A 28,000-nucleotide genomic window follows, 5' to 3' on the forward strand; every position below is an offset into this window, starting at 1 on the left:
GCACAAAGCAGCACATGGTCTGTGTGGTTCTTTGTACACATAATAATTGATTACTGCTCTGACAACACCCCACCTTTTTACATAGTTGTAAAAAGAGTTCATTCTAAATTAATTGACAACACTGAAATAAATTGCTTTACTATGTGGTTGGAAAGTAAAGCAGACCAATATTAGACATAATTATATTCAAATTGCTGGTGAGGGTGAAGGCTAAAGACAGAAATTCTTTTGCATGGGAAGCCAATGTGAGGACACTAGTGATGTGGATACTAAACATTCTGTTTAGATCTCAAAGACAATTTTTTTCTGTTGTTTTCCATACTCCCTCCACACAAATGTTTGATTTTTCTGTAGTGATACTTTCAGACTGCTTATGTTACAGTTATGTTATTGAACATAACTTTCTTAATTGGGAGTATCATCTGATAAGCACTCAAAAATGTTGTAATTTTTTATTGTTAAATTGGAAGACATAGAATTTACTCTTCTGATATATGGTGAGGAAGTAAGAGAGGCTCACTACCAAAAGTCTTTGATTGGGATACACAGAATTCACCAATACAGAATAAAGAGAAAATTCATTCTAAATTTTCAGTCTAGGATAACAGACATGAACTCCTCCTAAACCTCTATGAAAAAAAAAAAACAACACGGATATTCTCAGTGTTACAGCTCTGAAGGATAAAAAATGTTTAAAAAGCCCAAATGGTGCTTTATTAAAAGGGAGTTTAAAAGGAAATAGAATGAACATTCCTTTGCTTTTATTAAACAACATCTACAATTATCAAGAGCACCTGGGAACACAAAGTTCCTCGACAGCAAATACTAAGACTACTACAGAGAAAAAGCAACAATGAAAGTGATGGAGTTGCTTCTCTTTGAGGTACGTAGAAAGTAAAAATAAATTTGAGAAGGTAATTCTGGAGATTAGATCATATTTGTATGCCTGGAAGATTTTGCTATTTGGTAGTATCAGAAAAAAATATCTTCTGATCATATCTTGAAACTGAAATAAATATTTTTCTACTTAAACAAAAAAACCTACATTTACATAAGTAGGAAATTCTGTGTTGGTAAAATTATTAATATTTAGTATGCAGATACTTCAAAGAGGCAAAATAAATTTATAATTATAGCAACACATAACTTTGTTAGTCTAAGATTCTTTTAGAAAATTGATCATCTAACTTTCTTCTGTATGACTGAGTGATGGGAAATCTGTCCTGCTCAATCTCTGTAAGAAGTGGTAGAAAATAGAAAAGGCAAACACATGGGCAAGATGGCTCCTGAGTATAATCCCAGTAGTCAGAGGTTAATGCAGGAAAATTGTGAGTTTGAGGCCAGGCTTGTGGACAGAGACCTTATCTCAAAAGAGAAAGAACAAACTTAAAAGCTAAAAAATACAAAGAATCCTCTTATAATATGAAAATTATCTCTGCTCAATTATTTTGAAATTTTATTAGCCTGTTATTGCTTAGTTTTAGATTTTGATAACTTTATTTCTTTAAGTCAATGGAAATATTTTTAAATGACATTACAACACTATTGGATATTTAGTTTATTAATCAAGATATTTACATTATTTTTTATGAATCATTTCTTTTTTCATTTACATTTATTGAATCACTCATGATAGTTATGGACTAAGATAACATGTATGTGAACAGAATCATGTATGTAGGAGGTACTCATGATATTTTCCTAAAATCCTTATTACTGAATATTTCAAAATGTTGTGGGACCCTCTCAATTGTATTATAAAAAATGCTGATTGGCAGGAAGTATAGGTGGGGCTACAGAGACCAGGCAGGAAGTAGAAGCATGAGAAGGAGGATTCTGGGAAAAGGAAAGCTCAGATTGCAGTTGTCACCCAGACAGAGAGGAAGCCGGAAACAGAGCAAGCAAGACGTGACTGCCTCTCTGAAAAAGCTACCAAGCCACGTGGATAACACAGAAAAGTATTATGGGCTAATATAAGTTATGAGAGTTAATAAGAAGCCTGAGCTAATAGGCCAATCAGTTTATGATTAATATAGACCTCTGTGTATTTCTTTGGGATTGAACAACTGTGGGACCAGGTGGCACAGAAACCCCTGTCAACATCAAAATCCTGTCGTTGACTGGTTTTCTGACTGAAAGCCTTAAAATTATAACTCATGGTGAAAAGTAAGTACAGACAGTAGAAGGAAGGTTCTGCTGTGGCAAATCTTAGATTAGTATTCTGTAAGAGACATTTAGCATTCAGTTTTAAACAAACTGTGCTCATCTTAGTATTTTGCTTTGCAATATATCGAGTTCCTAAAGATTCAATTTAGTGAACATGGGATTGGAAGCTCCTTTACTTTGTTAAAAACAGTGATAAAAGTTTTGCTATTTGATAAGTTGCAAACTGTACAGACAATCCAAACATTTGTGGTACCCTGCCAGAGTGTGGGAGGATTTGTAGGAATACTGAGTCTACACTTTGGTGCAATGCAACTGCTTTCTTGGATCAAGCATCAGTGTGACAAGGTGATCCACTGCTCTTACAGCTGTCACTCACCAGATGTGTGATCTCGGAAAACAACTGAGCTTTCAGGGTGTTTATTTTTCCTTTTTTTTTTTTTAATGTGAGAGTATGATTTTATGATTTCTGGATTCCTTACATGTCCTGGAATAAATAAAATATCCCATTTAAAATAAGATGCTTAGGTTAGAACTTGTGGAATAGTTGCTGTTATGGTATAGACATGCTGCACTAGTGGACATCATCTGCAAACATGTCAGTTCATTTGTATTATGCAGGGCTTGGAAGAATTTGCAAGCACACAGGGAATAGTCCATTTGCATGTGTTTAAGTGTTGATTTTTTTCAGGATGAGAAGGAGGCAGGATTTTTGTCTACCAAATGAATAGTTCATGGAAACAAAATAAGTCTCCAGTGTCATCCCTCCATTTTAAAAGTTTCAATCTCAAATGGATAATGGCAATGAACATAAATAAATCTGTGAAAATAAAAGGGAAACACAAAAGATCTGTTGAATCATTACAACATAGCACATACAGAAACTATTTTGTCACATTTACACAAATAAATAATTTGGGAGAATAAAAATTTTAAATTTTATTTGGGTATTATGGGCAGATTCCAGTACCAAATGAGCAAATAGATTCTTAACCCACAATGGAATAGTGGTTCTGCAACAGCTTCTTTATGGAACTGTAACCGCTACTGTAATCATCATTTGCAGTTGATGGTGCCTCTTCCTTTCTGTTACTCATAGTAGGAGAATATAAAATTGACCACTCACAAGGCCCTTCTTGTATACACATATATGTCTGGCTATTGTTGAGGCAAGAAATAGATTTTGGAAAAATTTGGTGTCTGGAACTATCAGGCTTTGGTGTAAGTATGCACACACCCATTAAGTTTTCTTTTTAACTTGAAAGTTACAGTAGTTCAGATAATCATCACGTTATCAATTATAGTTCACAAGGAATAGATGAATCCAGCAAATGTAAAATTATGTTTTTCTTTTTACAGACATGAGGTTTTTGAATAATGCAAATGCTATTTAAAATGTTATATATGATGTTAAGCAGTCTTCAACTTTGTGACATGAAGATATGTATATTTTTTGTGAAAATATGTATAAAATTATTCACTTAGGGTTGAAAACTATATTTATCTTCATGAACTCACTCTGTATTTTTCCAGTAGATTTCTAAGTACCTGATAAAATGACTAAATTTGTAATGCATGACTTTGATATGAATTCTGATGAAGTAAGAAGATTTTCTAAAACCTAAGATGTTTTATATTGTTTGTATATTTTAAATATTTAACCTTTCAGTATACTATTTCATTTACCTTCTTCACAGGAAAGGCAGCCATCTTTTATGATTTCCAACCTGTTGGCTATTTACCAGTTTCTTATAAATTTCTGACTTTAGAAAACGAGGAAATGAATCCTTGGCCATGAGACTATAAATTAATTTCTGAGCCTCATCAAAGCATTTTGGAGTCGGTTCAGCAATATTCCTTGAGATGAGGTCTCTGGTACTGAAGTCAATATTAATCTGTAGAAACAAGGTTGCATGGCATTACATGAGATTACTTAAAATGTACATGGCATATCAGGATACTAGGTACATGTATTGCTGAGTTTTTCCAAACACAAAGTTAATTTGATGGAAAATAGCAGCATGTTCTTGCATTTATTTTTGACACAACGAACAAAATCTTTGTTTTAAATTTTAACGTACCTTGAGATGGATGGCAGTTACAAGAAACAGCTAAAGCTGACTTTTAAAAAAGGCAAAACAAAAATGCAAACAAGAAACATTGAAGTTTGAAATACCTTTTATTTTGTGCCAGTTTATTTTTCTAACATTTCTAAAATTTGAATTCCAAATGTGTACATTACCTAGGAATAGCTATCATATCCTATATTGCTTTTTACCATTCTCCATATGCTTAGCAAACCTTCTGGGTTCCCATAGCATTGCTTTTCTAGTTTGTTTCTTTCTATTTGACAAAATAAAACAATTTATAACTTCCTTCACTGCCATTACACCTCTTGCAGATCAAAACATTCAATTATATACATAAATACACACTCACAATCAAAAACAAACAACACACCAAGAAACCAAAACAAATGTTCAGTCTCCAGAAGTATCTAATAGAGTTCTATTACATTGGAATACACCATTCACCAGAAAACCTGCTGAAGTGCAAACCAGCTTCTCTATCCATATTGCAGGGTATTTGATCAGCAAGCATTTTATCTCAGGCATCTGAATTAAACTAAAAATATTCATGACGTATACAATCTATTTGAATCTTAATAGTATAAGCTCGCCAAAGGCAGGTGCTTTATCTCATTTATCATCATTTCTAGTACTTAGCTGAATACCCACGACATAATAAGAAATCAATAGATATTTATGGAGCAGAATGAGACCATCTCAGGAGAAAATGTGAGCGCTGATAAAGTGGTACAATTTGGAGATTTGGGAAAGGAAAACTCATCAATTTCACTTATGCAACATTGAAGTGAGGCTAAGTGATAGGTAGAGCTGCAATTAAATACAATTCAGCTTCTTACTTGCCTTGTAAATAAGAAAATCAAATCTGTACTTTAAACTTTCCAGGCAAAAAGGAGAATAGAGAATAGTAAGGGCTCTTACCTTAAGGAGCTTTATTTATTAATGAATAAATATTATAAAATATTTTAATGAGTATTATTATTTTAGAGAAAAACAATAAAAACAAGTAATAGGAAAAGAGTCATCAAAGAAGGATGATTAGACCTAATCTTTTGATTAGGATTTCAGATACTCACTGAAGTTAATCCATCTATAATTTTGTTCTTTTGATCTGTTTCTTTGGTCCTCCCTCAAAGATCCAGGTAAAATGTTAAAACTTCATTAAACACCTCCAAACATGGAATCAGTTGCCCCTTCTTCATTACATTCATTCTACTACAAAGGCTAAATTCCTTATCTCAGTGCATGAGACCTACTAGATCTGACCTGGGCCTTCTTCAAATCTCACTGTACTCAGAACTCAGGTTTCTTCTCTTGCATATTACACCCCAGTCAACAAGTCAGGTAGCTCTTTATAACTTAAATTCTTTCCTGCATCAGGACTTTGCATTGTTTTTCAGAAATCTTTCTCCAAATTCTTAAATATGATTTTTTAGTTTTAACTATGATGAGTTTTATTTCATTAGATGTCTTTCCCCAAAATAGAGACAGCATTTTGCACATAATAGAGACCCCATGTCATTGGGAAAATCAGTCAATAGATCTCCCTCTTCTTACAATGTCGGACTATCAATGGACTAGGCATTATTGTTAGAGGACAGATTTGAAAATGATCATATGCTCTTGTATTGTGTATGTTTTTATTTCTGTTTACACTATGTTGTGCACAAATGTAAAGTTATTTTGCCATATTGTATGTATGTATGTTTCTATACTGCCCTTTACATTTCTACCTATGATCAAGATATTTTTATATTTTTAAGGTTATTGTCTTCATGCTGCAATCTGCTTAAAGATGGTTTACATTCATAGATAAGCTTAGTAAAGACAACATAGGTTGTTTCAGAATTGAAAGGTAATAGTCACCCATGTTTGTCAGAATTTTGGTTATGTTAGTCAGGTTCTCTAATGCACAGAGACATACTCTGCATAGGTAAGTAATCCTCAGACACTTCAAAAACCTGTAGAATGTGGCATTTGAATAACTAAGAATTCTCTTGACATGAGACACGATTTCTCTGGCAGAACCATTCTGCTCCCAAGAGAATGTAGAACACCAAAAACACTCCACATGTAGCTTGTTTTCTTCTCGGTAAAACTGGCTTTTTGGGCAAAGAACTGCCCTTGCCTTGACAACTGACAATATGCTTGCTGTCCAAACTGGACAAGCAGGATATAAGCAAAAGTGACTTGTGAACCTTGTTAAGACATGGCAGGACAGTTTTTCAAATTTTCTTGCTTCTCAAAATGATCTGTTAGATACTCTAGGCCTTAGCCAAAGTTGGTTACCCCAACATTGCAAATGAGACTTTGGGAGACTATCCAGGTGGCCAGCTGTTTCTGTCATTTCTTGCACCTTGTACAAGTCACTTGCTTGTACTTCTTGCTTACTTAGGTAATTTTATTTTTCTTCTAAGGTATTTAATAGGGTTGAAGAGTTGATAGTCATAGATACTTTTTTTTCACATGATTTAGCTAAGACATTTTAGGTATAAGACTTAGACTTCTCAGGATAGGACAACTATTGAAATAATCTCTGTTTTTACTAATTACTGATAGATTTAACATTTATTATGTGTTTCTTGCTTGATGCTGTACACATTGTTTGTAGATCTATTTTTATGTATGTTTTTACCTTTTCTTTCTTTTGAACAATGCTTGATATTTGTGCTTATTGTATACAGTTTTGTATTAGTTTTAGAACCTAATTAGGTTTATACAAACGGGGAAGTTGTTGTGGGAATTCATTCAGCCAATAGCTTTTGGGGAACCAATCTCTGGGACATGGTCTGAGGTACTACATGTGCACAGATAAGAGGAAAGAAGCATGCTCACTCTGTGGGGAGGATGGATCAGAAATCACCTTGTTCATACCTTCCCTGGGCAGAACAGCAGGATACAGTGAGTCTGTGTTTTTCCTTTTGAATTCCATTTTTTTTGTATCCTCGTAATAAAGACTATTTGTAACTCTCTCAATACCTCTCACATTACAACATTTTTCTTGTGGGATTAAGAGCAGATTAAAAAAAATTATGACCTAGCAGAAGGTTTTCTATCACAGAGAATCTGTTAAATATTTACGTGTTCTGCATTCTGCACAAGGCTAAAGACCCAATCAATACAACATTACAAGTGAAAAAAACAGTTGTATATTTATTCAAAATCATTCTAAAATTTTAAAATTATTCCACTAAATTCATTAATGCTAATTACTATTATTACCAAAATGTATTCATTTCTGACTTGCTTGCTTTCCTGCCAAGAAACTGCCAACCTCAGCTATTGATAACTCAGCGACGAGCATATCTTTGTTCTTGGGAGAAAATCAGTAGCTTTATGAAGCTGTGTCTTGGAAATTCAGCTTAATGTCAGTGACAAAAACATCACACTCACATGTTATATATATATATATATATATATATATATATATATATATATATATATATGTCATTATTTTTCTTCAACATGTTCAATCTTGACACACAGGAGTCTTCTCTGACACCTTTCTTCTCCAATCATTAGTGTGTGTGTTGTGTGTGTGTGTGCTTCTTTCTGTGTCTGTGTAAATTATGCCTTTGATCCTGAAGCTTCACAGTAATTTTTACATTTTCATTCTTATGCCTACAGATTAGGTTTTAATAAATAACCTGTTCTTTCTCTTTGATATTTTGTATAAAATCTTTTCCTCTCAACCCTGTGTAATGTATTACCTTATCAATTTTTACCAAAATACTGTTTCTTACATGAATATTATGGAATGCCATTATTTTTCTGTGATGTGTATGTAAAACAACCAGCTGTGTCTTCTGTGCCACAGTGTCACAGAGGAGATGTTTCTGTTTTTTTCTTGTTATTATGTGCAATTTTGGTTCTAAAGGTTTTAAGAAATTAGGTTTATGCTTAAACAGATTTGGCTATTCAAGCTTTGGTTATTGTTAAGAGTTTAATTTAGTTATCTGAGAATGGAAATTTTTTTACAACAAAGGCACTCAGCAGTTCAGAGGGTGAAATGAATCTGTCTATTTTTTCTATCTTTTCTATTTTATTTTCTAAATTGTCCATTTTCTACATCTCTCAAAAATAACAACAGAATGAATACTCATTTCTTGTATTCTGTCCTCCTTTCTACAAAGTTTTCCTTAGATACTCTGTTTTTTACAATGACAGAAATTTTGAAAAATGGATTCAATTCAAAAATAACTTGAAAGAATATATACAGGGCAGGGAACCCTGACTGCTCTTCGGACTGGAGAGGGAGGGGGAAGGGTGTGGGGGGTGGGGGAGGGAAATGGGAGGCGGGGAGGAGGCAGAAATTTTTAATATAAAAAATAAATAAATTTAAATAAATAAATAAATAAAAAGAATATATAAAGATGATTTAAAATATGAAAACCATTGCAAGGGAAATGTTACTACTGATGTGCTTATTGTTCATGTGGACTTTTTATGTTAACCCAATACGACTGTAAAATGATTGCATTTATGTTCCTCATTGTTTGGGAAAATGTATCATATATTTTAAAACTAGCTATTTTTTATATACCAGTTCCCGAGTTTAACTCATTTAGAATATTTATTAAACATTTGTATAGATCTGTGGTAGAATCTGAGGATATGAAGAAAATCATGACAAAAAGTCAATTTTGAGGACAAATTTTGAGAAAACAATGCAAAAGAAAAAATGTACTTTCTAGAAGCAGTTCTCTCCCCAAAAAATGACACTTGAAAATTACCTTTTGGAGTATCTATATGAGTAGGAAATATGAAATTTGGGGCATGCCTGTGGGAGGACTCACTGACAGAAACCTGTTGGGCTACAAAGGGAAAAAGGCAAGAACAGGGTGAGTTAAGCAGACGGTAGACCCCACAACACTCTACCACTCTTTTATTTATAGTAGAACAATGAGGAGAATTTAAGCACTGTGAACACATGTTAAAATAGTCATGGACTCTGAGTGGCCTTAATAGCAAGGTCTGAGTATGAGGATGATGATCTAGAAACTTCACTGGACAGGTGGGCAGTAGATGTGGATTAGGGAGTAACAGTGCAAGGGCATATCATGTATTTCCCAAACACATTTAGCGTTAGGGCAAAAAGAATGTATTACCCAATCATTATAAACGAAAGCCCATCTTAAGAATGGCTGGTTTGGGACATATTCTAAAGAATGATAGGAATGTTGTTTAGATATGAACTCTGAGAGAATGAATGAAGAACGAAAAAGAATGAGGAGTTGTTTGCAATGATCTAGTCAAAACTGTCACAAACCAGAGTTTCCTTTAACTGAGATTTAAAAGACATCCATTAGATAAAAACTTTGAATGAGAAATAGCACTCAATTTTCAATTTTCGTATGCATATATTAAATTATTATATGTATTAGGTATTTAAATATTGTTTATATCAAAATAATAATATGACAATATAAGTGAGTATTTTGTTTTTGCCTGAAACTCTTTGGTCTCAGTTGCTTTGAGAAATACTATTTTATTTGCTTATATTTCAAAATTTTATCTTCTATAACTCAGATTACCAATCTCAGAAAACAGGACACAAGATTGTGATACTTATGAAAGAACAGTTGAGAATTATCACAGTCATTTTGAGGTTTTGATATTCCTCTGGTTTTTTGAAAGATCTTGGTGCAGTTACATGGGCTATTCTTTGCATTGAGATGATGGCCTTCAGGGTGATGTTTGTTATAGTTGTTTTAAACATTTTTATAATAAGATCCATAAAAATTTAATGGCCATGAACATTAGTTAGCTGAAAGTTATGCAAGACAAATTATTTTTTTGTTTTCTATACCAGCAGTTTTAAATTCTTTCAGGTTTCAACAAATTACTTTTTCAGGAAGAATGTATTTTAACGTGTACCTGTTGGCTCTCTTTCTCGACTCTAAAGTGTGCTTTATATATTTTTTCCATAATTTGAATGAAAAGTTTCCAGTTCTGCTCCCACATTCAAATGATGTGGCTGTTCCTCATTTAGGATGTAGAGAGAAGCAAGAGACCATCATTAAGCAAAGCATGTATGCATGCATAAGCAAAACGACTTACAAAGCCAGAGCAGATACTGTCTTAGGTCTCATTCATGGCAGCGCTTAAAAATTGCTATTTAAATCAAAGCCATCTGTATTCATGTTTTTGGTTTCTTAATTCTATTTAATCACCACCAACACTTCTTGTATTACTTCATTTTTGGCACCATTAAAGGCAAATGAGTACCCTGAAATCCATTCTCAAGGGCTGTGATTAAAGGAAACATAGCCGTTTGCAGGATCTGTGCGTGCAATCTGTGCCTGCTTAGGACTGTATCTGTGTGTTATCAGTGACTTTGGTGACAGAAATAGATGACACAAGTCGGGAGGCAATGCTAACACCTTGAATCGGGCAAGAGAAAGGAAGGGGATAGAATTAAAAAGCACCTTGATTAATTAGACAAGTAGTCAAAGCAAAGATGGGATTGAATAAGAACCAGATGCCTCTTCAACGTCTGTGAGAATAGGAACTGACACATAAGATCATGATGCACACGGGTTTTTAAATATAGGTCCTGGGACTGTTCTGCTGTTGTTGGTGCAGCTGGGAGAGAGTTGGAGTTATAGCTTTATCATCAACATCAACTTGGTTGACCCGGGTTAAAAGACACAAGAATACAGGGAAACATAAAGAACACATGGGATTTGTGTTTTCAATTTTAAATGCATGCTCGTGGATCTCCCTGAGAAGGGGAAATAGAAGAGATCTCCTGGGTGGATTGGAGGTGGTGGTGGGGGGCTTGGGAGCTCCAGAGATAAGTGTGGAGGATGGGAGGAGGAGGAGAGTACTGAAAGCACTGACTAGAAAGGTGGGGTGGGGACTTTTCCGGGTCAGGTAAATATGGGATGCAAGGGAAACTCCCACGAATCTATAAGAATAACCACAGTTAAGACTCTTAGCAGTAGCTGATTCATAGCCTGAACTGGCCACTCCCGAGATCAGATTGGTGGCTACCGTAATTGTCATTAGAGCGTCTTCATCCGGTAACTGATGGAAACAGATAGAGGGACCCACAACCAAACAACCTTGGGGAATCCTACTGAAGAGAAGAAGAAATGGCCGTACAAGCCAGAGGGGTCAAGGACATTACAAGAAATCCCACAGAAATAACGAACTTGACCCATAACCAACAACCAGGGAGCCTGCATGAGACCCATCTAAGCCTTCTACTTATATGTGAATTGTGTTGCTTGGTCTATTTGTGAAACTCCTAACAATGGAAGCTGGGGCTGTCCTTGCTGCTTTGGCTGACTGTTGGGAGTCCATTCTTCTTAGGAGATCGCCTTCCCCAGTCTAAACACAAGGGGAGGTGCTCGGTCTTAGGACAATTTGATATGCCATGCTTGGCTGATGCCCATGGGAAGTCTGCCTCTTTCTGAACAGAAACAGAGGAGGAGTGAATTGAGGGTGGGAGTGGGGGTGGAGGAGAGATGGGGAGAGGTGATGGGAGGAGAGGACAGAGGGGAAGCTGCAATCAGGATGTCAAGTAAATAAATAAAAATTTCAAAAGATAATCTGAAATCAAACCTTTCAAAAAAATTTACAATCAGAAGAAACAGCAATGTCACCCCTTGCATTTAAATGCCATATTTGAACCTGAACTTCATAGTCTAATATGTCATACAAATTAGAGAAAATATGAGAATAAATGAAATATTTCAAAAGAGAGAAAATAGATTTTGTGTGAATATACTTTCTTCTGCCTTTAGGATAAACATCAAGGTTCCCAGTCTATGTCATAAATACTGAACACTGAGTAACAGACTTAGAGAAAGAATTGGAAACTTAGAAGCATTGGCTAAAGATACCTTTCCTCACTGATCCTGGTAGCTCAGAGACTCATTATCCTTATTCTTTTTTTAAATACCTTTAAAGTTTGAGTGATGTTTCTCCTGCACCATGGATGCTAGTGACCTTTCTCTAAGGCAGTAAATGAATGTACTTTTGGAACAAGACCGTCCATGTAAAAGCACTTGGCAACTATTTCAGTTTCTTTAGTCAATATTCTCTATTTCTGTTTCTATCATCTGTCTGTCTGTCATCAACTATCACCTCTTCCCCTTTTCTTATTTGTTAAAGAGATCCTTTTTATTGAATCCAGATTAAGTGATAGTGCAGAATTAAAGGTGACCTGGAAGGTAGGGTGGCCTCTTTTACACTCTGCCACGCAGCCTCAAGCAGCTTAGATAAATTGCTTTAGGTTTGGATGGTCCTTCCTTCAAGTCTCATCTTTCTCATTCATCTCATCTTTCTTCTTCACCTTTTGTGTTACTCATTTCTGCCTCTTCTCAAATTCTGGTCAAGGTTTACTACTTAATTTTTCTGATATACACTTTCTGATCTCCCAGACTCAAAGTTTCCCATTACATAGTTCCATTTTACTTTACACATTGCTATCACAATGCTTGTGAAACCTACTGTAATCCTTTAAATCTTGAGTCTTCCCAGTGAGATTGGAAACTCATCTACTGAGGAACCAATACTGTTTCTTTTCTTTGATGAGACAACATAGTGTGTAGCATGCAATATACACACAACTGTTAGTAAATAAATAAAATGGAAGGCAACTAAGATATGAACAAAATCAATATATTTTAGATAACTATAGTTGGGAGTGAACTGTTGGTTATCAGTTACTGGTATATAAAAATGATTCTCAAAGTGACTTCAACACATTGGAGAATGATTCTATAATGAAATATGAAAATAGGATGGAGGATACAAAGTGTTGTTACCATAACAGAGAGAAATACCACTGCACAGCTATTCTCATAGGAAGCTCTCTATCAATAAGCCGCATATGTATTTCCTCATTCCAGTTTCAAACCAACTTTCTTTTTGAAATAAATATTTGAATGCCCTGTGTCAGAATATGTCTGTCCTGACCACATAAAATGCAATTTCATAGGTTTTACACTTACTTTTGGTCTTTAAGCCAGTTTTCCAATTATATGTTTCATTTTTAATAAAACTGGGAAAAATTAAAATTAAATACCTTATTCTGTTTACTTTTCCTTATACTCACAGGTAAATGTAGCTCATAATTTTCATTAGAGAGACTTTTTGTAATATATGAGATGCATGAGCAGTAAAAATGCAGAGAATAAGTAACTGTGGTATGCTCATTCCTACCTCACACATCTACAATGCAATGCCTGCACCCAAGGCTCACAGAACACTGGAAACAGGGAGCAAAGAGTAAGAGCCAAGTACAGGATGTCTGCTGTAAGACGGTGTCTTCTCTACACAACATGGAAATTGCACCTAATGACAACACTTGTTGACATTCCAAAACAGATGGGGGAAATTTCACAAGGCCCCACATGCAGATGAAGAACTACAGGTAATCAAGGGCTGTTGAGAATGCATAGCTTTGCTTCAGGGATGAGCCTCATGAGATCATCCAAACCCAAGTGGTCAGCCTTAAATACACGTGCACATGAGCAATACTAAATGTGCTCAGTAGGCTGTGTAGATAGGTAGAAGTAATGTTTAAAGAACAGCTTATGGATTTCAGAGGGAGTGGGAGTGTGGGAGGAGTTGAAGAAAAGAAAAGAAGGAGGTAGAAATGATATAAAGACAGTAGTCATATTTGAAATTGCCTTCATAATTTAAGAAAATAAAAGAAAATATAAAAATAAGGAAAGAATCTATTCCCCTTTTTGTGATAAAATGTAAGTAAATTTGGATATATTTGTTTTCATTAGTTCAATTATTGCAGTTGCTAACAATTGAACTTAGGGCCTTGTGTGTGCTCATTATGTACCCTGACAACAGGCTTCTTCCCCCCTTGCCCCTGAATTTATATAATTCATAAACACTATGCTATGGCTTTCCTGCTCAGCTTTCTAATCTCACAGAATGTGAATGAATTATAGTAGACTTGACATTGCTCTTAGTTTTAAAGATTTATTTACTCTATTTTATGTATATGAGTGTTTTATCTGCATATGTGTATGTGAACCATATCAACTGTGTGGCCATAAGAAGAGGTGGAATTCCCTGGAACTGGAGTAACAGAGGGTTCTGTGACCCTGACATTGTAGGTTCTGGGAACAAAACTCAGGTCCTCTGCAAGAGAAGCAAGGACTCTTATTGCTGAATCATCTCTCCAGTCTCTCAGTAACTTTTTTATGTTCTTATACATTACATTTATAAAAATAAAATTTATCAATATTTCAAATATGTGAAAACTGTTGGTGAGAAGTAAAGATACTATTTTATTTTATTCTAGTATAGTTTTCTCAAAACTAATTTATATTTGACTTTAAAATCTATAAGTGTATGAAATTAATGGTATAAATAAAATTTGAATAAGTGCAATACTGAGAATTACATTTTCTTTGCTATGCTTAAGTACTGAAACTTGGAAAACACATTGTTTAAAAGTATTCTAAAAGTCTAGTCCTTTATTAGAAATAGCTGGGACATGCATGCAATTTTCTTTATGAAATGTTTTCCTCTTTGCCTATTATGGCCCTTCAGTGAGTTTCTCCTTTAAGTGGAACTGAAGTTTTGTTAATATATTTTGTGCAATGTTTGATCATATTTACTTTATTAAATCTTTAAAAGCCTGGTTTCACATCTTCACAGATAGCTACAAGTGATTGCTTTTAATACTTTAAGATTTAGTAGTCCTCCTTGGGACATGCTAATAGAAAAGTATGATTAAAATATTGTAAAAACTTTTCTTCGTGATATGAGTTGTAATCATACTATCTAATTTTTCTCCATTTTCATATGCTTCATGTACATATGTTCAGCAGGAATCCCAAAAGTGAAATAGCTCCACAATAAAACAGAGGCACAGGACTTGAGTACAAATTGAGATTTATGGAAACTATAGATTTTGTGCCATAACTTCTCATGGTTAAGGGGAGAACCGGAGGGAAGGTGCCATTATAAAAGAGAGGTCATGAAGTGCAGCTGGAATTATTACATCTGTCATAGAAACTTGAAAGTCCAGTTTTTGTGAGTAGTCTGCTTTTAAGGATGGTATTCTGACAACCATGTGATCTCAGTTTGCAGACGAGGGTCAGTAAATAAGCTTATTATAATCTAGATGCAGTCAACTAAAATTAACAAAGTCTGTAGCAATTCTACAGCTGAAGAAATAAAGACATGTGTTTGACAGGAAAGAGGACTAAGTAGACATCTAGACAACGTGACTCTGACACCATTTCTCAGTGTAGGACTTTCTACCAAGGAAATTGGCTATAATTTCATTCTTTATTAGAGTCAGTTACATGGCTTCAGCTGAATACAGAATAAAGGAGAATAGTCTCCTATGAACTCCTCTGAAATTAACTTTCTGCTTATAAAACTTACTACATCTTCTAATCTACTTATAAAAGTGGTCACATAGTTTTGCCAAGTTTGCCTACCAGATAAATCTAGATTCTTTCTTATTACATTTTCATCTCCAACGATGAAGATAAAGATCTCAAACCTATTCTCCATTCCCTTCTTATATTAACAATATGAAAATACTTGCAATAGATGAATATACCTTGATGTTTTATATCACAGTGTTAACCAAGCATGTTTTCAATATGAAATATTCTACCTTTTCTTGATCTTTTCATAAAATATGACTGATTTTTCATGACTTATCTCTTTAGTCAGTGATTCATTCTACAAATTTATCATGTACCTTTCCATGTGGTCATAGTCTCTCCACAATGACAGTAGTTAACTCTAAGTGTGTTTATTATCATATGGTCTCTTTTATATTTTTAAAGTTTCGTCAATATCTTCTTCTATCTAAATAAACTTATTATGTGTACAGAATCTCAAAATTTCAGTTCAATAAATAAACATACAAGCATATGTATCACCTTTTGTATGTAACTGAAAGGCCATAAGTACTTGTACTTAGCAACTTGTTGGCAAATCATTCAAATGCCTTGAGACATTTGCACTAGAAACAGTGAATGATAATAGGAAAGAGAGTGGCTATATATGTGTATATAGACATACACACATACACACACACACTTAAATTTCAATAAATTTTGTCATGTTTAAGTACATATTTTGGAGCCATTTGGAAACAATCTAACCATTACTTGAAAGGAAACTAGAATTTTATTTAAATTAATTGCATGTGTAAAATGTTAAAAGCTTTAAAACTTTTATATGCTAAAACAGTAATTGAATTATTTAGTGAAATTATTATTGATGATGTTTATTTGGAAGGAAAGATTAAGAAAATAAATATAACTTTTTGTCTAAATTGTTAGTTATAACTGAGTTCAGCCATACTGTTTACACTTTCAATTTTTATTTTGTTTTATATGCATGAATGTTTTCCCCATACATATGATTATGTACCACATGTGTACCTTGAACCCTTGTTTGCTAGAAGAGGTCATCCGATTTTCTGGAACAGAAGTTATATTTGTGATCTAACTTGTGAGTGCTGGAATTTGAACCTGGGTCCTCAGCAAGAGCATTAAGTACTCTTAGCCACTGAACCATCTCTTCAGTCCCTTAGCTACAGCTTTAAGACTATCTTTTTGTTAGCTCTTTTTAATGAATAGTGTTTACTAATGCTGTCTTAAAGTAGTCACTGCTAATTAGATTTGTAAGGGAGGAAAAAAACTGGCTTTCAAATGAGGATTGTAGTAAAATATATATTTTTAAGGTTGCTTCAAAACCTCTTAGGAAATGACACATTAATCAACTTGACAAATCACATATACTACATTTCCAATTTTCCATGATTATTTATTGATTTTTAGGTGGTGACTTAGAAATGAATGTTGAAATATCTCCACAGGAGTTAAAACTCTTTTCTACCCACTGTGAATTCCAAACCACAGTTCAGTGGTTCTTGTGTCTGTTAGCATTATACCAACCTAGTAACAACTGCAGTAATTAATGTCCATCTAAAAGTGGAACTTCCTATAACTTTGAGCCCTCTGTTTTATCCACATAGTTGCATTCCATATAACTTATTCTCTGCCTATAATGACCACCACTTTTTTTCTCAGCACAAATCCTAATGATGGATCAGAAGCTACAGTAACTATTAGTGATACAGATATCAGTATCTTACCTCTGTAGGGAAGATCACTGATCCTATGAGCTAATTTGTGCTATTACTACTTTTTGCAATTTCCTGTTTTGCCCACAACTTATGCATTGATTTTTTTGCTTCACGTTACATATTTTTAGGCAACTTTATTGATTTTAAAATGTAAGTTGTTTAAATATTAGTTACAGTTAATACCAGACTATGTAGTGCCCAGTCTTTCTTTGTATTGATGCACTGGAAGTTAAGCCTGACACAAATGAAACTTTCTATACTAGAAATACCATCAAAGGGCTTAGTGAAAACATTCTGGTCTCAGCAGGAGGATCTGACTTTGGGTTTCCAGGCCCCAATTAAAAGCTGGGCATGTCTATAATCCTAAAACTGAAGGGGTGGAGCCACATGGATCCTCTGGGTTAGTTAGCCAGCCAGTCTAGCTAAAACAGTGAGCTTCAGTTTCAGTGAGAGATCCTGCCTCAAAAATAAGGTGGATAGTCACTTGGTATGCTCTTCCCTAGGGAAAACTCTCTCTTTTTCACCTTCCTTGGTTGCCTATGTTTCTTTACGCAACATTGAGGCCTCTTGGACTCTCCACAACCACTTTGGAATGTAGAATAAAAGAAGCCACGAATTTGAGGGATAGCACAGAGGGGTATATGGGAGGGTTTTGGGGAAAGAACGGCGCTCTTCTGTTGGCATATAGGCTGCACCTGAATCAGTCAGTAACTGTGACTCTGCAGTTACCTGTGCCTTCTCAGACAGTGCCCAAAAGACTTTTCTGTCCCATCTGCCTCCTGCCACTACCACCAAATGTAGTTTTCAACTAAGTCCTTATCGTTCTATTTATCAAAGAATCGAGAGTCAGAGGCTGGGGTCAAAACCTGCTAGCTTAGAGAGGTTGTGGAGCAACCAGCTGACCTTCCCACTTCACCAGCATCTCAAAAAGGAGAGTGTCCTTCTGCTCTACCAAACCAAAAAGGACAACCACATTCAAAGCAAAACACCAACCCCCCCCTCCCCCCTGCACTGCTCCTGCTTTCTGTGAGTCTTGCTCTCCATTTTCGGAACTCCCTCTGACTCTCTCTGATTTCTTTCTGTCAACTGATTGCTGGCTCTGCCTCCTGACTAAAGACTGGTTTTATTTAACTAATGCAAAAGCAAACTCAGGGTTCACAGTGTATCATATATCCCACAACAAAAAGGGAAGGGGAAAAGTGATTATACTGTAATCTCAAAAACAAAACATAAATTAAAAATTAAGGTGAATGATTAGATAGCAACATACCTGGAAGCCAATGCCAGGCTTTTACACAGCAGCTGAGTAACTCTATACATAGAACTGTGTGCATGCAAGTGAGCACAAACACGTGTGTGAACAGAATAAAAATTAAAAACACACAGTTTCAAGAGATAGTATCAGAATAATTCTTGATTTCGCCACAAGACCCTTTGTATTTTTTAGATCGTTAAGTTGCACAGGTGGGACCTTGCTACTTCATAAATACCTCTGGCTCATTTTCACAGGAAGGCAAACCACACCCCATTTTGAACACAGGACATTACTGCATTCTATAGGGCAGAATTCTGAGACATCATAAATGAAAACCACTTAAATCCACTAGTTAGATGCTTTTCTTCCACATATATTAATTTCAAAAATATGCTAGTGTTTAATATAATTTTATATTGGGGCCTACTGATATTTTCTCTCTGGGAAATATGCTACTGTTTAATATATATATATTATGATTTTCGAGACGGGGTTTCTCCGTAGCTTTTTGGTTCCTGTCCTGGAACAAGCTCTTCTAGACCAGGCTGGCCTCGAACTCAGAGAGATCCGCCTGCCTCTGCCTCCCGAGTGCTGGGATTAAAGGTGTGTGCCACCACCGCACGGCTGTTTAATATTTTTTTTATATTGGGGCCTACTGACATTTTCTCTCTGGGAAGTGAAACGGTCAGCTTCCTCTTTAGAGAGAGCTCCATTTCTAACTGTGAACAGCCTGCCTGGGCTGCAACTTCACTCTTCCCAAACACTTTACTCACCTCTTTTGGTGCATCAGCTACAATGAATTCAGAATAAATCATCTTGGCTTTGGAAGCAATCTTTTCTCTACATTCTGTTTTCTTGAAGTCTTCACAAGCAAGCCAGAACTCAACATTTTCTTCACTAAATTCCGATTTTAGAAATGTTCTGAAAGCATCCAAGCCAGCTACAAAATATTTAAGAAAGCTTTGCATTATCTGTAAGATACTAAAATTCCCCATATAAGTTTCATTGTATCAAATGAGCATTTATTGAATTTTAAGTGGCAAATATTTTGATCATCAAGTAATATTTACATATTATCTATTCCAAATAAGAAAACTTAGTTTTGGGAAGTAATCATAGGTCTGAAATATTTTCATTTATTCTTTAAAAATTAACTTAATTAACAATAAAATCTATATTTTATATTCTAGATCTGACTTATGTTTCAAAGAATCTCTTTATGAGTATTGGACAGGAAACCCCACAGACTACTGAATTGCTTAGGTCAAGTTAATTATGATACAATAACCATGGTAGGAACATATTTCTTTTCTATAAGTTTTTGAGACATAATTTGAAGCCGAGGGAGAAAACAAAACAATTTGTTCGGGCTCCGAGTAGAATAGGCAATGCTGACCCTAAGTAGTTTGTGCTGACTATATTGGACAAATATAACGTTTAAGCCAAGAAAGTACCTGGCAAGGTATTTGGGGGTGAATGTTTATGCTCATCTTATTTTTATAATAGGAAATTTTAATTCTGAAAGTCATATAAAGGGGATCTGCCCAATGCTGCTTTAGGCAATGTTCTTATTGTGGACTGTCTCATATTCGGCCTCACAGTCAGATTTCTCGTGAGCATGCGTCTCTCTGGAAGTTTTGCTGCAGGTGCTGCATAGGGGTCCACTTATTTCTAGGCTCCTTTCCTTTGACTTGACTAAGAATATATATTTATAGAAAAAATCAATAACCCCAGTTACATCTTTAAATATGTCTTATCCCATTATTATACATCCATTAAAATATATGCCATAATTCATTGCTTTGATAGATATTTAAATTCCTAAATTTCTACTTAGTCTTCTGCTTTGCTGTAGCCCCCATCAAAATGTATCTTGTAGAATTTTTTTTTGTACGTGAAATATTCACAGTTGATGGAAAAGGTGGTTCTTGCTCAATGTTTTGAGCTAAGTATGGTTGAGAGTATGCCTCCGGCTATGTGCTGTGTTAGAAAGATTATGGTCAGGTCTTCTCCTTTGACTGGACTGTTCTGGTTTCTTAAGGTCATGGTATTCAGTTTTGCAGTTTGCATTTGGGCAGATATGCTTGCGAGGCTTTATGTCTGACAAGGAACTTAAGGCCTTTAGTCACTCATGAATTTGCCTTCCAAAACACTGGTGGTTTTCTCCTCTCTCTGCCACAAGGGTCCCTCTGCAGACCTTAGAGTACTTGTTTCCTTACAGCAGGCTGAGAGTTTCCCCTTATGTCTCATCATCCGGAAGAAGTAAGCTTATGGAAATACAGGGGATTGAAAGGTTGACTGGAAAATAAAAGAAATTATGAAAGGATTGGGGCTGTCAAAGTTTTATAGGTTGCTGCAGGTGGGAAGCAAAAGTGAAATTCAAGAATAAAATAAAGCAGTTTCCTACAACCAAATCTCAAGTCTCCAAAACACTGAATTAAAGTGGCATGATGTTTTCCTTATATGAAGTAATATAAAAGTGGAAACTCATTGTAAAAATTACAAGATACTAATTAAAATTTCTCAAATAAATGTCAGAGAGTATGTTTGTCACTAATAAATGAAAATTAAATTAATTGTGTACTAAGCTTCTCTGTCATAAGTTTAGAGTTAAAATTTGTAGTAAAAAGTAAAATTTTCTCTGAAAAACTGAACTGTGATGCATTTTTGAAATCCAAACATATTAGATAATGTATTCTTTAACAAAGAAAGAATACTTTGACTTTTTTGATCATATTTTATGTGTGCCATTAGGACATATGAAGCTTTTCTCCTCAAGGAATATGTGAATGCATGCTAGAGAGTTGTATGTCAGAAATCAAGAAATAATCTTGTTTTCTGCTGCTCTTCAGTTTGTACGAAGGCCTACTCTGAACCACACATTCCTTCCACACCTTAGTTTGCACCCAAGGTGCAAAATGAACTATTTATTTTTGGGTCAGCAAGCTCTGTCTTGTATTCAGTATTTCACTGACTTGCTATTTTGTTTTAGACACATTTTAATATGAAAACATTCCAGATGAGTTTGGACTAACACACTGCATGCAATAAAATCTACTCATGAGGACAGTGTGTCGCATGAAATTACTTCGTTGATTTAGAAGTCACAGAGAATGTAAAATGCAGTAGGAAGACAGTAGGAATAGAAAGTTCCCAGGAAAGTTAAGTCTGCATAGAGGTGAAGCTGACAAAAAAATGTTTAAGTAGTTTGCTAGTCTATTAGGTGTTTAAGGGTTACAGATAAGGTATACCACTATCTTGTTTGATAAAAGTCACATCAAATTGCTATTTAGATGAATCTATGGCTTTGGACTTTTATGTGAGTATTAAATAAATGCCTAGAAAGTGTGCTTATGAGCGCAGCTGTCTACATCTAGGACCCTTCTCAGCTCTGTTCTGTACCACAGCTGTCTATAATTTATTTCCACTGCTGTTCCCAATTGACAACAAGCAGAGAGACTCTAAGAGACACTTAGGCAACTTGGCTAGTTCCTTTGGTGAAACACTGAAGAACACATGAATCTGTCCATTCTAATCTAGAAAAAGCTGTTTTATATCCACAGCATATTTCCCCCTTTTTCACTTTTTTTATTATTAAAACAATGTTATTTTACATACCAATTCAGTTCCTTCTCCTTCCCTTCCTCGCACTCCCCCCACCTTCTCTCCACCCAACCCAACATGCACTCCTAAGAGAGGCAGAGAGGGTGAGGACACCCACAAAATCTTGTTAATGGATGTCTTTAGTTGTCCTTGAACTGTAGGATTTAGTCAATAAAGATAATATATTCATAATATCTTAACGTATTTAGTTTAATCTGACTTTAAGTATGAATGAACAGCATTGCAGAATGTGCTGGCTTTATTATTTGAAGCCTTTTCAATACCTTATTAGTTTCAAACAGAAATGTCATTTTATGAATAAAATGGATACTATAAATATGTTGTATCTTTGTCTTTATGGTCCCACCTTTTCCTCTCTGGATTGCCTAGACGTTCTGTGAGCAGATTGTTTATAAAACAAACAGAAATTGTGGAAAACCTTATGGCTATTTTGTGTACAAAATTTCATGTCAATATTAAAATATTTTATATGATTGGTCACAATTGCCATACTGAACCCTGCTCTTAGATATAAACAAATTTTCATTAGTAAAAAATGAAAAGTTTTTTAGTTACTAAAAATGAAGACCATTTAGTTGAAATCCACTAATGACTTTCTACTTTAGCTCACGAGCTTGAAAAGAAGTGATTAATTTACATTTCCTGTTGTAGATATTTCTTATCTTTCTTTCACTTTGTACCAATGGTAAACAGTGATCAAATACATTAAATGATAGGCTAAGAAAAATGCAAGCTTTTTGCTCGATTAGCATTTATAATTAAATTTTCCTTGTTCTTTTTTTAAATTAATTTATTTATTTATTAAAGATTTCTGCCTCTTCCCCGCCACTGCCTCCCATTTCCCTCCCCCTCCCCCAATAAAGTCCCCCCCCAGCCCGAAAAGCAATCAGGGTTCCCTGTCCTGTGGGAAGTCCAAGGAACCCCCACCTCCATCCATGTCTAGTAAGTTGAGCATCCAAACTGCCTAGGCTCCCACAAAGCCAGTGCATGCAGTAGGATCAGAAACCCATTGCCATTGTTCTTGAGTTCTCAGTAGTCCTCATTGTTCGCTATGTTCAGAGAGTCCGGAACTTTTGACAAAATTGATTCATGTTTAAACTAAATCTGTTTAGATTCTGGGCACTTAAATTTTTAGGCTACAAACACTGATCAACATTATACTTCATGAAATCTTTGTCATTTTCAAGGTTTAATGGATTATGTTTGGTTATCATCTTTAAAATGTAATATTGCTTGAATCTTACCTTGGTTAGCTAAGAGTGAGTCCATGTTTTCAGACCATGCCATTGTTTCCGTAGTTGGAGACCTGTAGAAACAACATCTACCCTTGACAATAGCATTGTGATCTTTTTCTTTGATAACTTATAGAAAAATTAAACTGAAGATAATTTATGATTTACATCATTAAAATGAGGCAGTGATGAGACAGGAAAATGTCAACAGAAATAGCATCATATTTTTCCAGTGTGTAAAGTCATAGCAACATAATGTGGAACATAAATTGACATCAGGAAATTATTTATTAGTCTAGTCAACAGTGTTAATATTTGTAAACAGTTAAGTTAATGGCACCAGAGACATATTGGTTCAGTGAAGCAATTATAAATTTTTCTGAATATTCTTAGTTATGTGCTACTTTGTCCTGAAAAAATCTTCTTATTATAATCAAAATAAGTAAATGAAAATTTTTATGCTTTCATATCATACAAATGTACCTGTTTTCTATTGTGATGATATGAAAGATGTTTGATTTTAGTATTTTGCTGTATTTCTCCTATTCTGAACCAGATTATACTCTCCTTAGGCTGGTAGACTAGTTACGGACTGATTTATATAAATGTATATAAATTTATATAAATCTGTCATGACAGTGCTATTTGTTTATTTTCAAAGCAGTAAAATATTTATGGACTGAAGTTTTCTGAAGAAGGTATGCTTTGGGGGGATATTACATAAAATAATAAATCAACTTTAGGATATAATCTTTGTGAGATACAAATATATCATGTATATTTCTCTTTAACAGATAAATATCCTGATGATACCAGCCCCTATCCACAGGAAGGCACTCTGGCTAAAGAGTTTGATTATACAGTTGTAATGTACAAATGGTCAAGAATGAGCAAATTTAAATCTTAAATTAAAGCAATTGACAATAAAATAGAGACGGTCTCACATCTAACCATTCTCATGAATAATAAAATGATGTATTTACTGCATATCAGGATGATAATAGTAACCATGGGTTTGTGAAGTGCTGAGTCTTCTCTGCTCCTTTGTAATTAACTGGAGCTTTATGTGCCTTTTCAAGGACTGTTTCCCCACTGTTTTTATATTAGCTGTATTTTCATATAATAATAAGAGGATTGAGAAAGAGAGGCTACTGGGTATTCGTTATACTTTCTTCTAGTACTGATATTTTCTATCTCAAATTTCCATTCAAAGTTATGTGCCCCAATCCTCAATGTTTTCTTTAACTTGCTAACAAGGGCACAGTTTGTCTAGGAGACTTTTGCAATGGTGGTGTCTAATTGAAAGGACATTTAAAAAGATTTGCATTGTTTAATTTTCATTTTTCATAAATTAAGTATTAGTCTTAATCCTAGATTTAATTTCACACTGAAGTGCTTTTGAGCATTTACAACCTGTTTTCACTAAGATTATGTTGTATCAAATGATTCTCATACTAAGTTTTGTTGGAATTCTAAAATGATCATAAAGGTCATTTAAAAGGCACTTGCACAAAAACAGTCATTTGTAGACTGAACTGTGATGGTTGCGGCAATATTTAAATGATCCAAAATCCAGTAGCTGTGAAGTATATGTTACTACATAGGGCAGAGAGGAGCTGGGCCTTCAAAGGCATTTTTCTGAATAAGAAGTGGTCATCAGGTAAAACACAGAGAAATGGGAATCCCTTCAGAAGTCTACTTCTCTGCTCATATGCAAGTTCTTTAATATCAGGTAAAAGTTGTTATTTCTAGCACCCTGAGGAGTGTGGCTAGGCCTAGAAATTAATGATCAAATCCAGGTAATGACTGGCATATGACCCCTGATAAAAAGGAGATGTGGCTTTCAGGATGCTGGGAGAACACAATGAAGGCACTCATTAAAAAGTGTAGACGAATTGTTCAGTCTGGACATCCTACAGTGCCATGGGCATAGGAAGCAGAGTCAGAGTGTGACAGTATGCCTGGAGAACCACGGACTGGCAGGACCTCACTGTCACCCCTGAGGACAATGAGAGCAAAGGGAACACAGACTTTAGGTTCAGTCAGAATTTGATTAAGCTAAAGGCAAAAGTAATGTTCCTTTGAAGACCCTCTTGGAAGCAAATGAGTCTGACCATGGAGATGTTCAGGTAAGCAGTAGCTTTTCCTATTATTTGCATTATTGTTCAAAAACAGGAAAAACAGAAAGGAAAAAGAATCTGGAATTAGTGTGGAACAAGGACAATAGGAAGAATGATGTTTGGAATTACAGAGATGTACTTAAGTACTCTGTATTCTGTAGATATACACATAAAATATTTGACACCCAACAGTTAGAGTTGCTAGAGTGTTCTACTATAAATTCAGATCAAGAAATGTTGATTTTTTTTTCTCATAAGGGGTGAGTTGCTTTTCTGTTCTCAGAAGGGGTACCACATGCCTTGTGAAGTTGCTGAGGATGCTCATGTTACTGACCTGTTCTCACCTAGAAGATTCAGGTTTGAATATTTATTATTCTGAAAGGGCTAGAAGTGGCAGAGAGCTTCATTTTCAGAAATTATTTACGATGTATCGATTTTAAGGAATAATCTTTCCTACCATTAAAAAATTTAAATTTGGGGGTCTATTGTATTTGTATTCTTTGGGAGGACATGTTTTGGTACTGACAAACAAACTGAATGCTGGTGTGTATAAGAACACTAGAATGTGCAAGTGTGCTTTGAATGTTTATACGTTACTCTGCATTGCATGAAACAAGGCACATACCTTCCATCAGTTAACCTTGACAATAACAGTGTGCTGAATTCTCCCTACCAATGACTAAAAGGTGTTATAAATGCTACTGACCTGAGCAGTAACACACAAATAGTGGGCAGAATTAGTATTTACACAGAGGTTTGTTGAGGACCATAACCCTTCTAAAACTTCTTCCCCACATGCTTAAGTCAATACTTTTGTGCTCATTTTGGAACACATGCAGTAAGAAAATGGTTTTCCTGCAGTAGAAGGTCACACACTTCTCCAAGATCTTAAAAAATATCCAAATTGTCATAATTGATTTCTTTGTAGATAGTCTATGCATTGCAGTCTTAAAACTTGTCAATTATAAAGTAAATATAGAAAATTTCTTAAGTTACATGTGCATGAGAAATACAATTGTATGTTTTATAATATGAAGTCATAGAAATATTGGTAAAATCCATTAAATAAAAATTAGAGAATAAGAAAATGGCAACTAATTTAAAACTGTACAGGCTTCATTGATTTCATTTTTGCTTATATGTTATCTGAAATAAATGGACAATGTACTAGTCTCTCATTGCTATGTTTCTGCTTTTCAGTTGTTTCTGTGTATGTGTATATATTTGTGTGTTTGTATGTGTGTGTGTGTGTGTGTGTGTGTGTGTGTGTGTGAGAGAGAGAGAGAGAGAGAGAGAGAGAGAGAGAGAGAGAGAGAGAGAACTTTATAGAATTTGGTGCACAAGCAAAGTAACTTTGCATGTGTATATGATTTGCCAGAAAATTCACTGTGTATCTGGAGCCAAAATTTCACTTAGCATTTCATGGGGTTTTGGCTGATTTCCTGTCTGTTTTCTTCATTAAGCAAGTGCCATCAAGGCCGGCAGTACCCATATTATATGTCCAGAGAAGAGCCAGACCAGATGGGAACTGCGTGAAAGCTACCAGTTATCTTGCTAATTGTGCCAGCTAGAACCAGTTGTATTGCATTATAAAATGTGGTATCCAACAACTTAGCTGTTCACACTCAATTAGCAGTGTGCTGGAGAATGGAAAATTCAAGCAAGGAGTTCATGTGCCTGAGGAAGTGACAGCTGCTTCCTTACCAAGCACTTAATATCCATGCGAAAGTTTCCTAATAAGTACAGAGATAATGAATAACTTTTACAAAGACCATGTGTGTTCTATTTCTACCTCACTATTTCGAAAAACCTGAAAAGAGAGAGATCAGTGCTCTAACTACTTTAATATTCTTTATCTAGAAAAAAAGAATTTAGAGTCAAAATAAGTCAGACGTTGGCATATTTTAGAAAGAAAGAATAAGAGAGAATCAATAAAGAAAGGCAAAAAATTAGGATGAAAGGGAACAAGTAACATTTATATCATAAATGAAAGTAGCAAGTCATTCAGACTCCTGAAGACTCAGGTCGTGCATTTATACATCTTCTGGGATAAAAAGAGCTTTAAACAGCAACTCACTTCACTGGCATTTTGCGTCCCACTGTCTGCCTGTCACAGATGATGCAGTTTCTCTTTCTGACTGATCTTCAAGCTGAAGGTAACATGACAGCAGGAACGTTACAATTAGTATGCAAATACCTGTCCCCGGGTTATAAGTTGGCATTTTTAAAGTCATCCTAGTCTCGGCTTTTTATCATTTTGTTAAGTTTTCTCTCGTCAAAACATTTTAACTTCCAAGGAACAAATAATCCTTTGAATAAATGTGACATTTCTCTGAATCAGGCATAAAAGATAACCATTCCATTAGAATAATAATTCTGCTACCTTACGTGCTAAACTTCATATGCATTCATGGCTATGACAACTA

The 28,000-nt window shown here is 34.9% G+C and overlaps 1 protein-coding gene across 1 annotated transcript; it reads right to left on the bottom strand.

Annotated features, from left to right (window-relative positions):
- Nucleotides 1-3,811: 3,811 nt before the first annotated feature.
- Rgs21 (regulator of G protein signaling 21) lies at nucleotides 3,812-27,662 on the bottom strand. Its single transcript, XM_041649319.1, has 4 exons — nucleotides 27,652-27,662; nucleotides 23,467-23,543; nucleotides 19,372-19,538; nucleotides 3,812-4,058 (listed from the first exon to the last, which is right to left on the bottom strand). Exons 1-4 carry the CDS (start codon nucleotides 27,660-27,662, stop codon nucleotides 3,855-3,857), a joined length of 459 nt encoding a protein of 152 aa, XP_041505253.1. The 3' UTR covers nucleotides 3,812-3,854.
- Between the last annotated feature and the right edge of the window lie 338 nt (nucleotides 27,663-28,000).

Source organism: Microtus oregoni, unplaced genomic scaffold, assembly GCF_018167655.1.
Source record: "Microtus oregoni isolate MIOR12 unplaced genomic scaffold, Mior012 000003F_ref0000135, whole genome shotgun sequence".
In the NCBI taxonomy this organism is placed as follows: domain Eukaryota; kingdom Metazoa; phylum Chordata; class Mammalia; order Rodentia; family Cricetidae; genus Microtus; species Microtus oregoni.

Coding starts and splice junctions, on each gene's coding strand:
- Rgs21 (XM_041649319.1), bottom strand. Junction 19,539..23,466: donor CTCACTCTTAGCTAACCAAG/GTAAGATTCAAG, acceptor AATATTTTGTAG/CTGGCTTGGATGCTTTCAGA. Junction 4,059..19,371: donor TAGCTGATGCACCAAAAGAG/GTGAGTAAAGTG, acceptor TTGTTTCTACAG/ATTAATATTGACTTCAGTAC.